Source organism: Theropithecus gelada, chromosome 19 (assembly GCF_003255815.1).
Source record: "Theropithecus gelada isolate Dixy chromosome 19, Tgel_1.0, whole genome shotgun sequence".
NCBI lineage: Eukaryota > Metazoa > Chordata > Mammalia > Primates > Cercopithecidae > Theropithecus > Theropithecus gelada.
In genome coordinates, this window is record NC_037687.1 from 11,106,450 (window position 1) to 11,121,311 (window position 14,862).

General features: G+C 51.5%; 1 protein-coding gene across 1 annotated transcript in view; it reads right to left on the reverse strand.

Moving 5' to 3' along the window:
* Positions 1–14,194, reverse strand: part of RAB3D (RAB3D, member RAS oncogene family) — an 18,905-nt gene extending 4,711 nt beyond the window's left edge. Inside the window, exons 1-4 of the mRNA XM_025365999.1 lie at positions 13,975–14,194; positions 11,677–11,965; positions 9,082–9,200; positions 8,865–8,989 (exon numbers count right to left, since the gene is read on the reverse strand). Coding sequence (XP_025221784.1) covers positions 8,865–8,989; positions 9,082–9,200; positions 11,677–11,904 — 472 coding nt within the window. The 5' untranslated portion in view covers positions 11,905–11,965; positions 13,975–14,194. The remainder of the gene's footprint in view (positions 1–8,864; positions 8,990–9,081; positions 9,201–11,676; positions 11,966–13,974) is intronic.
* Positions 14,195–14,862: the final 668 nt, after the last annotated feature.

A 14,862-nucleotide genomic window follows, 5' to 3' on the forward strand; every position in this document is an offset into this window, starting at 1 on the left:
TCGGGAGGCTGAGGCAGGAGAATCACTCCTGGGAAGTGGAGCTTGCAGTGAGCCGAGATTGTGCCACTGCACTCCAGCCTGGGCAACAGAGCGAGATTCCGTCTCAAAAAAAAAAAAAAATGGGGTTGGCCAGGTTTGCTGGCTCATACCTGTAATCCCAGCACTTTGGGAGGCCAAGGTGGGCGGGTCACAAGGTCAGGAGTTCGAGATCAGCCTGCCCAATATGGTGAAACCCCATCTCTACTAAAAATACAAAATTTAGCTTTGTGCGGTGGTGCGTGCCTGCAGTCCAAGCTATTCAGGAGGCTGAGGCAGAAGAATCGCTTGAACCTGGGAGGCGGGGGTTGCAATGAGCCGAGGTTATGCCACTGCACTCCAGTCTGGCAACAGAGTGAGACTCCGTCTCAAAAAATTAAAATAAAAATAAATAAATATTAGCCAGGTGTGGTGGCATGCACCTGTAGTACCACCTACTTGGGAGGCTGAGGTGGGAGGATGACCTGAGCCAGAGAAATGGAGGCTGCAGTGAGCCGAGGTCATGCCATTGTACTCCAGCCTGGGCAACAGAGTAAGACCCTGTCTCAAAACAAAAATGCAAAGCAATGTATGGAGATAGAGATAAAAGTCATTTGTAATCTCATCACTTGGAAACAATTACTATTGGTGTTTTGCTATTCAGCTTTCTAGTCTTTATTCATCTTTTTTTTTTTTGAGACAGAGTCTCCCTCTGTTGCCCTGGCTGGAGTGCAGTCGTATAATCATAACTCACTGTGGCCTCGACTCTTGGGCCCACCTCAGTCTCCCAAGTAGCTGGAACTATAGGAGTGTGCCACCACACAGCCAATTTTTGGTTTTTTATAGGGGTGGGGTTTCACCATGTTGCCCACGCTGGTCTCTAACTCCTAGACTCAAGTGATCCTTCTGTCTTGACCTCCCAAAGTGCAAGGATTACAGGAATGAGCCACCATGCCCAGCCTTTAGTCTTTTTCTATATAAATATGTCATTGTTGGGGTTAGGTTTGTAAGGGATGTGTGTGTGCACATGTATATGTGTCTGGCTTTTTTTTCCTATAAAATTGGAATCAGGGCTGGGCGCGGTGGCTCACGCCTGTAATCCCAGCACTTTGGGAGGCCGAGGCGGGCGGATCATAAGGTCAGGAGATCGAGACCACAGTGAAACCCTGTCTCTATTAAAAATACAAAAAATTAGCCGGGCACGGTGGCGGGTGCCTGTAGTCCCAGCTACTCAGGAGGCTGAGGCAGGAGAATGGCGTGAACCCGAGAAGCGGAGCTTGCAGCGAGCCGAGATCGTGCCGCTGCACTCCAGCCTGGGCGACAGAGCGAGACTCCGTCTCAAAAAAAAAAAAAAAAAAAAAAAAAAAAAAAAAAAAAAAAATTGGAATCAGGCCAGGCACGGTGGCTCATGCCTGTAATCCCAGCACTTCAGGAGGCTGAGGCAGTAGATCACCTGAGGTCAGGAGTCTGAGACCAGCCCGAGCAACACGGTGAATCCCTATCTCTACGAAAAATACAAAAGTAGCCAGGCGTGGTGGCCCATGCCAGTAATCCCAGCTATTCGGGAGGCTGAAGCAGGAGAATTGCTTGAACCTGGGAGGCGGAGTTTGCAGTGAGCCGAGATCATGCCATTGCACTCCAGTCTGGGCGACAAGAGCAAAACTCCATCTCAAAAAAAAAAAAAAGAAAAAAAAAATTGAGATCAAATCCTGTCTCCTGCTTTGTACTCCAATCTTCTTTGTGTGTGTGTGTGTGTGTGTGTGTGTGTGTGTGTGTGTGTGTGATACAGGCTCACTCCATCACCCAGGCTGGAGTGCAGTGGCCCTACCTCGGCTCACTGCAACCTCCGCCTCCCGGGTTCAAATGATTCTCACACCTCAGCTTTCAAAGTAGTTGGGATTACAGGCACGTGCCACCACACCCAGCTAATTTTTCTATTTTTGTATTTTTGGTAGAGACAGGGTTTTACCATGTTGGCCAGGCTGGTCTCGAACTCCTGACATCAAGTGATCTGCCCACCTCAGCCTCCCAAAGTGCTGGGATTACAGGCGTGAGCCACCGAACCCGGCCTGTACTCCAGTATTTTAAACATAATAACAGAAAGTGAGAATCTCCCTTTACCCCAAGACCCCAGATATAATCTGTAAGTAGGTGTGGGAAACACTTTCAAGTATTTCAGCCCATGGTGGACATAACTAATTTTACCACTTCCAGGCTAACTGGGGATTCAGGACCCTGCCCCACAGAACAAAGACCCAGTTTCTCCAACAAAGCAATGGCAAGAATAAAAGGCAAAAGGGATAGCTCAGAGGTCAGCAAACCTCCTCTGTGAAGGGCCAGATGGTAATTTTTTTTTTTTTTTTTTTGAGACGGAGTCTCGCTCTGTCACCCAGGCTGGAGTGCAGTGGCGCGATCTCAGCTCACTGCAAGCTCCGCCTCCCAGGTTCATGCCATTCTCCTGCCTCAGCCTCCGAGTAGCTGGGACTACAGGCGCCCGCCACTGCGCCCAGCTAATGTTTGTATTTTTATTTTTTTATTTTTTTATTTTTTTATTTTTTTTTTTTGAGACGGAGTCTCGCTCTGTCGCCCAGGCTGGAGTGCAGTGGCACAATCTCGGCTCACTGCAAGCTCCGCCTCCCGGGTTCACGCCATTCTCCTGCCTCAGCCTCCCGAGTAGCTGGGACTACAGGCGCCCACCACCGCGCCCGGCTAATTTTTTCTATTTTTAGTAGAGACAGGGTTTCACCATGGTCTCGATCTCCTGACCTTGTGATCCGCCCGCCTCGGCCTCCCAAAGTGCTGGGATTACAGGCATGAGCCACCGCGCCCGGCCTGTTTGTATTTTTAGTAGAGTCGGGGTTTCACCGAGTTAGCCAGGATGGTCTCGATCTCCTGACCTCGTGATCCGCACACCTCGGCCTCCCAAAATGCTGGGATTACAGGCGTGAGCCACCGCGCCTGGCCCAGATGGTAAATATTTTAGGCTTTCTGGGTCATACGGTCTCTGTCTCAGTTACTCAATTCTGCGCTTGAAGCACTGTATATACCCTTTTCTGTATTGAGACAGCCTGTAATCAGACATGTGATTACCATAAACAATAGCAACCACAGACAATGCATCAACAAATAGGCATCGGCTGGGCACGGGTGTGAGTTCACTCCTGTAATCCCAGCACTTTGGGAGGCCAAGGTGGGAGGATTGCTTAAGCCCAGGAGTTCAAGATCAGCCCAGACAACATGGCAAGACCTATCTCGGAAACATTTTTTTTTTTTTTGAGACAGAGTCTCACTCAGGCTGGAGTGCAGTGGCACGATCTCAGCTCATTGCAACCTCCGCCTCCCAGGTTCAAGCAATTCTCCTGCCTCAGCCTCCTGAGTAGCTGGGATTACAGGTGTGTACCACCACACCCGGCTAATTTTTTTGTATTTTTAGTAGAGATGGGGTTTCACCATGTTGACCAGGGTGGTCTCGATCTTCTGACCTTGTGATACACCCGCCTCGGCCTCCCAAAGTGCTGGGATTATAGGCGTGAGTCACCATGCCTGGCAAAAAATATATATATATTTTTAAATAGGCAGGTGTGGTGGAGTACACCTGGAGTCCCAGGTACTTGGGAGGGTGAGATGGGAGGATCACTTGAGCCCCGGAGATGGAGGCTGCATTGAGCTATGATCGTGCCACTGCACTCCAGCCTGAGCACCAGACAGGGACCTTGTCTCAAAAAAATAAAAAATACATTAAAAAAATAAATGGTTGAGAGGTCGAGGCGGGTGGATCACCCGAGGTCAAGAGTTCCAAACCAGCCTGGCCAGCATAGTGAAACCCCATCTCTACTAAAGATACAAAAATTAGCCAGGCGGGCCGGGCGCAGTGGCTCAAGCCTGTAATCCCAGCACTTTGGGAGGCCGAGACGGGCGAATCACGAGGTCAGGAGATCGAGACCATCCTGGCTAACACGGTGAAACCCCGTCTCTACTAAAAAACACAAAAAAACTAGCTGGGCGTGGTGGTGGGCGCCTGTAGTCCCAGCTACTCGGGAGGTTAAGGCAGGAGAATGGCGTAAACCCAGGAGGCGGAGCTTGCATTGAGCTGAGATCCGGCCACTGCACTCCAGCCTGGGCGACAGAGAGAGACTCCGTCTAAAAAAAAAAAAAAAAAAAAAATTAGCCAGGCGTGGTGGCATGCGCCTGTAATCCCAGCTACTCAGGAGGGTGAGGCAGGAGAATCGCTTGAACTGGGGAGGCGGAGGTTGTAGTGAGCCGAAATCACACCACTGCACTCCAGCCTGGGCGACAAGAGCAAGACTCCGTGTAAAAAAATTTTTTTAAAAAAAGGGTATGGCTGTGTCTCAGAAAAACTTCATTTATAGATACAAATTTGAATTTCATATACATTTCCCATGTCATTTTTTTTTTTTCAACCACTTAAAAATGTAAAAACCAACCAGGTGCCGTGGCTCATGCCTGTCATCCCAACACTCTGGGAGGCTGAGGCAAGCCAATTGCTTGAGCCTGGGAGTTCAAGACCAGCCTGTGCAATATAGTGAGACCTCGTCTCTACAAAAAAAAAAAATAATAAATTAGCCAGTGTGCTGGCTTACACTAGTAGTCCCAGTTACTTGAAAGGCTGAGGCAGCAGAATTGCTTGAGCCCAGGAGTATGAGGCTACAGGGAGCCTTGAACTTATTTTGTAGAGTTGGGGTCTCACTGTATTGCCCAGGCTGGTTTCCAACCCCTGGGCTCAAGCAATCCTCCCTCCTCAGCCTCCTAAAGTGGTGGGATCACACCACTGTACTCCAGCCTGGGTGAAAGAGTGAGGCTCTGTCTCTATTATTTAAAAAACAACAAAAACAAAACGGCTGGAGTTGCATAGCGAACTGTTTACAGACAAAAGGGTCCAATGTCAAGGGTTTGTTTCTCAATTTTCTAGGAAAAAAAGGAAAAGTATTTTGGGGGAATAGATGATTCAAGATTGAATAAATGTTGAGATCTAATTAAGTTGAATAATGTTTTATGAAAGTCTATTTTACATTCCTTTCTACTTGTGAATGTATTTGAACTTTTTTTAGATGGAGTTTCGCTCTTGTTACCCAGGCTGGAGTGCAATGGCACGATCTCAGCTCACGCAGCCTCTGCCTCCTGGGTTCAAGCGAGTCTCCTCCCTCAGCCTCCCAAGTAGCTGAGATTACAGGCGTGCACCACCACGACTGGTAATTTTGTATTTTTAGTAGAGATGAAGTTTCACCATGTTGGTCAGGTTGTTCTCAAACTCCTGACCTCAGGTGATCTGCCTGCCTCAGCCTCCCAAAGTGCTGGGATTACAGGTATTAGCCACCACGCCTGGCCAAACATTTCTTATTTCATTTCTTTTTCTGAGATAAGGTCTTGCTCCATTGCCCAGGTTGGCATACAGTGGTGCAATCTTGGTTCAATGCAACCTCTGTCTCCCAGGCTTAAGCGATCCTCCCACCTCAGCCTCCTGAGTAGCTGAGACTACAGGTGTGCGCCACCATGCCTAGCTAATTTTTGCATTTCTTTGTAGAGACAGGGTTTGCCATGTTGCCCAGGCTGGTCTCAAATTCCTGGGCTCAAGTGATGTACCCACCTTGCCCTCCCAATGTGCCGGGAGTATTTGAACTTTTTTTTTTTTTTTTTTTTGAGACGGAGTCTCGCTGTGTCTCCCAGGCTGGAGTGCAGTGGCGCGATCTCGGCTCACTGCAAGCTCCGCCCTCTGGGTTCACGCCATTCTCCCGCCTCAGCCTCCCAAGTAGCTGGGACTACAGGCGCCCGCTACCACGCCCGGCTAATTTTTTGTATTTTTAGTAGAGACGGGGTTTCACCGTGTTAGCCAGGATAGTCTCGATCTCCTGACCTCGTGATCCACCCGCCTCGGCCTCCCAAAGTGCTGGGATTACAGGCTTGAGCCACCGCACCCAGCCTATTTGAACATTTTTATCACAAAAAGTTATTATTTTCTTCTTTTTTCAGACAGGGTCTCGCTATATTGCCCAAGCTGGTCTCAAATTCTTGGCCTCAAGCAATCCTCCCAATTCAGTCTTCAGAGTAGCTGGGATTACAAGCACATGCCACCATTCCTGGCAAAAGTTATTTTTTTTTAAAAAAGTGTAGGCCGGGCCTATAGAAACCAACCAGGTGCAGTGGCTCCATCTCAAAAAAAAAAAAAAGTGTTAAGAACATCTATGAATTAAGCTGACAGATTTCTTGCCACATGTGTCCAAAGAAATATATGTAAAGATGATTACTGCAGCTGCATTTGTCAGAGGAAACGGCTAGAAATAATCTCCATGGCTGTCAACAGAGGAAAAGGTTAAGGAAACATGAAATGGGATAGTACACAGCCATGCAAAAGAATGAGCCAGCTCTAGGGCTGATGGAAAAGGATTTCTAGGATATATTATTTAGTAGAAAAATTCAAAGTACAGAAAAGGGTACAGACAGCAGGGAACACCTGTGTAAAACAAAAAAAGTAGCCAATGTGTTGTCAATGCCTGTGGGTACTCAGGATATTTCTGGAAAACGATACAAGAACCAGAGAAGCTGGGAGACCAGAACTGGAGGTGGGGAGTAAGTTATTGCCTTAGTCTCTTCCTGTGCCTTCTGAATTTTGCACATAGAGTGCTGGCTTGGATGGGGCTTACGGGAAGGCTGGGGTTAAAAACTGATTGCAAGCATCAGTTACTTTCTTTCTTCTTCTTCTTTTTTTTTTTTTTTGAGATAGAGTCTCCCTCCATTGTCCAGGCTGGACTGCAGAGGCGCAATATCGGCTCACTGCAGCCTCCACCTCCCAGGTTCAAGCAATTCTTCTGCCTCAGCCTCCCAAGTAGCTGGGATTACAGGCGTCTGCCACCACGCCCGGCTAATTTTTGTGTATTTTTAGTAGAGACAGGGTTTCGCCATGTTGGCCAGGCTGGTCTAGAACTCCTGGCCTCAGGTGATCTGCCCGCCTCAACATCCCAAAGTGCTGGGATTTCAGGTGTGAGCCACCACGCCTGGCCACAAATAAAGTTTTATTGGCAAACAGTCACACCCATTCATTTATACACTGTCTGTGGCTGCTGTCATGCAGAGTTGAGTAGTTGCCATAGAGATGGTATGGCCAAAAATATTTACTATCTGGTCCTTTAAGAAAAGGTTTGCTGACCCCTGGACTAAAGGAAGCAGTCTTATCTGCTATTCTGCTGTTTGGCTTTTCTGCTTAGCCAGAGACCTTGCCATATCAAAACATAAAGAACAGCCGGGCACCGTGGCTCATGCCTGCAATCCCAACACTTCGGGAGGCTGAGGCAGGTGAATCACCTGTCAGGGGTTCAAGACCAGCCTGGCCAACATGGAGAAACCCTGTCTCTACTAAAAAAATACAAAATTAGCCGGGCATGGTGGTGCATGCCTGTAATCCTAGCTACTTGGGAGGCTGAGGCAGGAGAATCGCTTGAGCTGAGGAAGCGGAGGTTGCTGTGAGCTGAGATCGCGCCATTGCACTCCAGCCTGGGCCACAAGAGTGAAACTCCGTCTCAAAAAAAAAAAAAAGACTCCATCTTAAACAAAAACAAAAACAAACCATAAAGAACATCCCGGCCGGGCGCAGTGGCTCACGCCTGTAATCCCAGTACTTTGGGAGGCCGAGGCGGGCGGATCACGAGGTCAGGAGATCAAGATCATCCTGCCTAACACGGTGAAACCCCGTCTGTACTAAAAATACAAAAAAAATTAGCCGGGCGCGTGGTGGGCGCCTGTAATCCCAGCTGCTCAGGAGGCTGAGGTGGGAGAATGGCGGAGAATGGCGTGAACCCAGGAGGCGGAGCTTGCAGTGAGCTGAGATTACACCACTACACTCCAGCCTGGGCGACAGAGCGAGACTCCGTCTCAAAAAAAAAAAAAAAAGAACATCCCCTTGGCTGGGTGGGGCGGGTGGCTCATGCCTGCAATCCTAGCACTTTGGGAAGCTGAGGAGGGAGGATCACTTGAAGCCAGGAGTTCGAGGCCAGCCTGGGCAACATAGCGAGCCCATGTCTCTACACAAAATTTAAAAAAGGCCGGGCATGGTGGCTCACACTTGCAAATCCCAGCACTCTGGGAGGCTGAGGCAAGCGGATCACGAGGTCAGGAGATCGAGACCATCCTGGCTAACACGGTGAAACCTCGTCTTTACTGAAAATACAAAAAATTAGCTGGGCATGATGGCATACGCCTGTAGTCCCAGCTACTTGGGAGGCTGAAGCAGGAGAATTGCTTGAACCTGGGAGGTGGAGGCTGCAGTGAGCTGATAATGCACCGCTGCACTCCAGTCTGGGTGACAGAGTGAGTCTCAAAAAAAATAAAATAAACCTGGGAGGCGGAGCTTGCAGTGATCTGAGATCACGCCACTGCACTCCAGCCTGGGCAACAGAGCGAGACTCCATTCCAAAAAAAGTAAAAAAAAAAATAATAATAAAAATAAATAAATAAATAAATAAATAACATCCCCATCCTTTTCCACGGCTGCATAGTATTCTACCATGTGGATATACTTTATGTCCACTTGGTTCTCCAACTGTGAAACACTTGGCGGGATCTGTAGGTTTCACTCCTACTAATATTACTGCTACACTCCACACACCACATCCCACATGGGTGAGGATATTGCTAGGATCAATTTCCAGAAATGGTTTTGCTGGGAGTTCCTGCGCATGGATCCCCTGCAATTAAACGGGACATGTGGCATATGCATGGGTATTTTCCTGGGCAGATACTCAAAGGGTCAGTGACTGGATTGGACCCTGAATCTGAGGATGGGGATGAGGGTTTGGTTCTGGGAGACCCAAGGCCTGTGGCCCAGGCTGGGTACTAACCAAGGTCATCGGCGAGCCTCCGGCCATCCTCGGCAGGCACAACACGTTCGTCCTCCAGGTCACACTTGTTCCCCACCAGGATGACCTGGGCGTTGTCCCAGGAGTAGGTCTTGATTTGCGTGGCCCTGCAGAGTTACCAGTCGTGAGTCATGAGCCAGGGGGTTAGGGATAAGAGGAGAGGGCAAAGATCAGGGGTCTGTGGTCAGCAAGCACTCACCAGTCCTGCACGGCGGCAAAGGATTCCTGATTGGCGACATCATACATGAGCAGGAAACCCATGGCTCCCCGGTAGTAGGCTGTGGTGATGGTGCGGTAGCGCTCCTGGCCCGCCGTGTCCTGGACAAATGGCAGTGACAGTTGGCTGGGAACTACCTGTTTCCCAGTCCACCCCTGTCTGAGAGGGCCACTGCCCTGTGTTCACAGCCCCAGTCTCATAGGGGAGACACAGACCTGCTTGTACAACCTCCGGTCTGATGGAGAATACACAGACCCTGCCCTCACAACCCCAGTCTGACAGGGGAGGCATGGATTCATTATCAAGGGACCTCCCCAGTCTGATGAGGGAGAGACCTGGGCTTGCTTGCCCTTGAGGGGTTCCAAGTCTCAGGGGTCAGTGGCCTCTCATAGATTTATGAGCCCCTTTGACCTCGTCTCTAAGAACCAACTTAACAACTGCAAATAAGAACCAACTGGGCCAGATGGTACCATCTTGACAGGATACCTTGGTACTCTCGCTACCATGATGATTGCTACCAGCGGCTAAGTTAGGAGAGGTAGCTGGGTGTTGCTCTGCAGACCAGGCCGGTTCAGTGGGGGTCCCAGGGGTCCCCTCTAAAAGATGGTTCCCAAAACTCTTTCCCATTGGTCACCAGAGCCTGGGATCTTTCTCTTTCTCTCTTTCTTTTCTTTCCTTCTCTCTTTCTTTTCTTTCTTTCCTTCTCTCTTTCTTTCTCTTTCTCTTTCTTTCTTTCCTTTCTAGATGGGCTCTTGCCCTGTCATCCACGCTGGAGTGCAGTGGTGCGATCATAGCTCACTGCAGCCTTGAACTCCTGGGCTCAAGCAATCCTCTCGCCTCAGCCTCCTGAATAGCTGAGACTACAGGCTGAAGCTACCAGGCTGGGCTAATGTTTTTTTTTTTTTTTTTTTTTTTTTTTTTAGACGGAGTCTCGCTCTGTCGCCCAGGCTGGAGTGCTGTGGCCGGATCTCAGCTCACTGCAAGCTCCGCCTCCCGGGTTCCCGCCATTCTCCTGCCTCAGCCTCCCGAGTAGCTGGGACTACAGGCGCCCGCCACCTCGCCCGGCTAGTTTTTTGTATTTTTTAGTAGAGACGGGGTTTCACCGTGTTAGCCAGGATGGTCTCGATCTCCTGACCTCGTGATCCGCCCGTCTCGGCCTCCCAAAGTGCTGGGATTACAGGCTTGAGCCACCGCGCCCGGCCGGGCTAATGTTTAAAGTTTTGGTAGAGATGAGATCTCGCTGTGTTGTCCAGGCTGGTCTGGAACTGCCAGGCTCAAGTGATCCTCCACCTTGGCCTCCCAAAGTGTTGGGATTACAGGCATGAGCCATGACGCTTAGTGTCACAAGTACTTCAAACATGTCTTAGGTTAGTATCATCTCCACAATCAGACCCCCAGGAATAATACTGTCTCCCACCAGGCGCAGTGGCTCACGCCTCTAATCCCAGCACTTTGGGAGGCCAAGGCGGGTGCATCACGAGGTCAGGAGTTCAAGACCAGCCTGGCGAACAAGGTGAAACCCCGTCTCTATTAAAAGTATAAAAAAGTAGGCCGGGCGCGGTGGCTCAAGCCTGTAATCCCAGCACTTTGGGAGGCCGAGACGGGCGGATCACGAGGTCAGGAGATCGAGACCATCCTGGCTAACACGGGGAAACCCCGTCTCTACTAAAAAATACAAAAAACTAGCCGGGCGAGGTGGCGGGCGCCTGTAGTCCCAGCTACTCAGGAGGCTGAGGCAGGAGAATGGCGTAAACCCGGGAGGCGGAGCTTGCAGTGAGCCGAGATCCGGCCACTGCACTCCAGCCTGGGCGACAGAGCGAGACTCCGCCTCAAAAAAAAAAAAAAAAAAAGTATAAAAAAGTAGCCGAGTGTGGTGGCGTGCACCTGTAATCCCAGCTACTCAGGAGACTGAGGCAGGAGAATCACTTGAACCCAGGAGGCGGAGGTTGCAGTGAGCCAAGATCGTGCCATTGCACTCCAGCCTGGGCGACAAAGCAAGACTCCGTCTCCAGGGAGAAAAAAAGATATATATATACTGTCTCCCTCAGAGTCCCCCCAACCAGGGCAGGGCATGTCCCCTCATCCAGATAAATTCGCCTAGTAGATAATTCCTCCGTACTCTTCACACCTACCCCAAGTGCACATCCCAATTCTAGGCTATTTCCCCTCACTTGAGTACCCTCCCCACAGTCAGAAGAACTGTCCAATGAGGCTGGGTGCGGTGGCTCATGCCCGTAATCCCAGCACTTTGGGAGGCCAAGGCCGGTGGATCACTTGAGGTCAGGAGTTTGAGACCAGCCTGGTCAACATGATGAAACCCCATCTCTATTAAAAATATAAAAATTAGCCGGGCGTGGTGGTGGGCATCTGTAATCCCAGCTTCTCAGGAGGCTGAGGCAGGAGAATCGCTTGAACCCAGGAGATGGAGGTTGCAGTGAGCCGAGATCGCGCCACTGCCCTCCAGCCTGGGCAACAGAGTGAGACTCTCCATCTCAAAAAAAAAAAAAAAAAAGGACCCTCCAATGAACTTTCCTGAAGGGACCCCACCCCCAACCCACAGCCAGCCTCCCAGCCTACCCAGATCTGCAGCTTGATCCTCTTGTCATGGCGGTAGACGGTCTTGACCTTGAAGTCAATGCCCACGGTGCTGACGAAGGCGGGCGTGAAGGAGTCGTCCGCATATCGGAACAGGAAGGAAGTCTTGCCCACGCTGCTGTTGCCTATCAGTAGCAGTTTGAACATATAGTCGAAGTTCTGATCTGCTGCATCCCGTGGGCCTGCGGGGGGGTCTCCAGCTGATGCCATCTTGGCACTAGCCTCCCGGGACAGGGAGACCTGAAATCCTCAGGGAGAGGAGACAGGCGTCCTGCATGGGAATCAAACACCAACAACAGCTCCTGTGGATGGATGCACCAGGCCTGAATTCAAATCTCAGCTCGGCCACTTGGAGGCCAAGTGATGCTGGATGCATTGCTTGCCCCCTCTAGACCTCAATGTCCTCTTCTGCAAAATGGGATGTTTCTCATAGTCCCTTCCTGAAAGAGTAGTTAGTTGTGAGCCTAAAATGAGTTTCTTTCTTCTCTTTTTTTAGAGACAAGATCTCGCTCTGTTGCCTGAGGCTGCAGCGCAGTGGCGTGATCATAGCTCACTGCAGTCTTGACCTCCTGGGCTCAAGCGATCCTCCTGCCTCAGCCTCCCGAGTAGCTGGGATTACAGACATGCCACCACATCAGGCTAATTAAAAAAAAAAAAAAAATTGTAGAGATGGGGTCTCACTATGTTGCCCATGCTGGTTTCAAACTCCTCTGCTCAAGCAGTCCTCCTGCCTCAGCCTTCCAATGTGCTAGGATTACAGGCATGAGCCACCGTGCCCGACCTAAAATGTGTTTCTTTATTCATTCAACAAATGCTTCCTCTCTGCCAGGCCCTGTTCCCTGTGGAGATGCAGCTGGGAATAGGACAAGAAAAAGTCCATCCTCGGGTGGTCACGTTCCTTCCAGTGGGAAGGTATTAACACACATAACGGTCATTAGACAGTGCCTGGTAGACAGCTGGGGCACAAAAACAGTGACTGCTGTTTAATCTTCACACCCTGTGGCGTAACTGAGTCTTTATTGGGGTGGAGGGTGGGGAGACCTTTCCTGTCTGGAAACCCAGAGGCCTAGCAAAGGGTTCAAGTGCAAGGCCCAGGGTAAGGGGCTCCGGCCGCTGCAGAACTAGATTCTGGAGAAGGCGCAGGTGTGGACTTCGCCCCCGTGCGTCCACCTGGTGTGGCCCAGGTGTAAGCTGGAATGGGGAGGGGAGGGGAGGACCTGCCAGCTGGATAAGCTGGATAGAACCCCCGACTAAGGCTTGGGTGTTGACTTTGGCAGGTGTCAGCCCCTGGGGCGCCTGCCCTCCCCTGACTCATGCCAAATACAGCCCTTCTCTGAGTTCCAAGGGGAAGGGGTTTTCTACGTACCGGGCCCACGTTTAAAGTCCAGTTCTACCCCCTAAATGGGTACTGCCATTTTCTATTTGTCAAAGGGGCCGGGCCTGTCTCCTGCCCAAGGCTGACTCACTCCAGCCCCAGTCCACGGAGGCAGGATTGACAGTCCTTATATCCAAGGAAACCATCCCAGTCACTTAATTAACACAAACCCCACCACCACGACCACTGCCGCCCACCCCTGGTCTTTCCAGGCAATCTGTCCCATAGCTAGGCTCCTTGAATCTGCCCCCACTCCAACATGCTGCTTCATCCGGGCCCATGATGCTCCCTCAACCCTCATAACCTCTCCCAGGCCTCAGTTTCCCCAGCCGTCTATGGCCGCTGCGGGAACCGCACAGAGAGGCTGCAGAAGGCCTGGATGCAGGCAGGGCAGAGGCAGAGAAAGCCCTGGCACAGCTATTTCTCAATCGCCTTTGGGGCTTTTTTCCATTTTAAACGAGGACCCAACCGGCCCCACCCCGTGTTCCAGGAGAACGAGTTTAAGGAGGGGAAGAGAAGAAGCAGGAAACCTTTCCCCACGCAGGGCAGGGCCGCAAGGCTGGGGCCCCCACCTCCCCCAGCCTCAGCTCACCTGTGTGTCAGTCGGTCCCGCCTCTTTCTAACCATCTGCCGACCCTCCCTCAAGCCTGGCCCTGGAGGGCTCGCCTCTGTCCCCCTTCACTATATTTGGGGCGCCCCAGCCAGTGCAGGTGGACTCAGGAGCTTCCCCCATCACCATATGGTCCCAACGCCTGTCCCCAGCTGGGCTCTCTGCCCCGCCCGCGCCCCATCAGCGCCTCCCAAGTGCCCAGCTGGGTGGGGGCGAGGGCAGAGGCGTTCCCCGCAGCCCCGCCTTTGTTCCCCAGGCCCCCTACCCTCCTCCCAACCCCCTGTACCCCACAGACCTGCTCGAATGCGGAGGGGCGGGGCAGGCTGCGCTCCTTCCCAGGGGTGACCTGGCGTAAGGGGCGCCGCCCGCTGGGATTCCGCCTTTGAACTCGCTGCGGCCTGGCCCTGGCCGCGACCCCGGCCCCGCAGCCGCCGAAGCCACAGCCTGCAGCCACCCGGATCCCGCGCGGGCTCCGCCCAGGAGGCGGAGGAGGGGCCGTTCCCGGAGCGGGGGATGGGGGAGGACGGAGCGGGGCCGAGTCTTGGGCGGGGCTTACAGAAAGCGGGTGGGAGGGGCTGGAAGCTCCACCGAGCATCTAGAGCCCGTCCTAGCCAAGCAACAGCTCATTTTCCCAACTGCGTGTAAAGAGCTCCTACTATACGCATGGCTGTTAAAAGCACGGAGTCTGGGGCCTGGTTCGAGTCCCAGCTCCACCACGTTCTAGTCTTGTGGCTTTGGACGTGTTACTTAACCTCTTTGAGCCTCAGTTTCCCCATCTGTCAAGTAGCTCATAGCAAGAGTACCCAACCTCACTGAGTTGTGGGAGGATTCTGATCTGAGTTAGTGTTTGTCAAGTGTAATGCCGGCCTTAAAGTAGGCTAGGCCAGGTGCGGTGGCCTGTAATAACAGCAGTTTGGGAGGCCGAGGCAGGAGAATCACTTGAGGCCAGGAGTTTGAGACCAGCCTGAGCATCGTAAGGAGACCTCATCTCTACTAAAAATAACAAAAATTAGCCAAGTGTGGTGGCATGCGTCTGGAACCCCAGCTACTTGGGAGGCTGAGGCGGGAGGATTGCTGGAGAGATGGAGGCTGCAGTGAGCCTTGATTGCACCACAGCACTCCAGCCTGGGCAACAGAGCAAGACCCTGTTTCAAATAAATAAAAATAAATGAAAGGCCGGGCG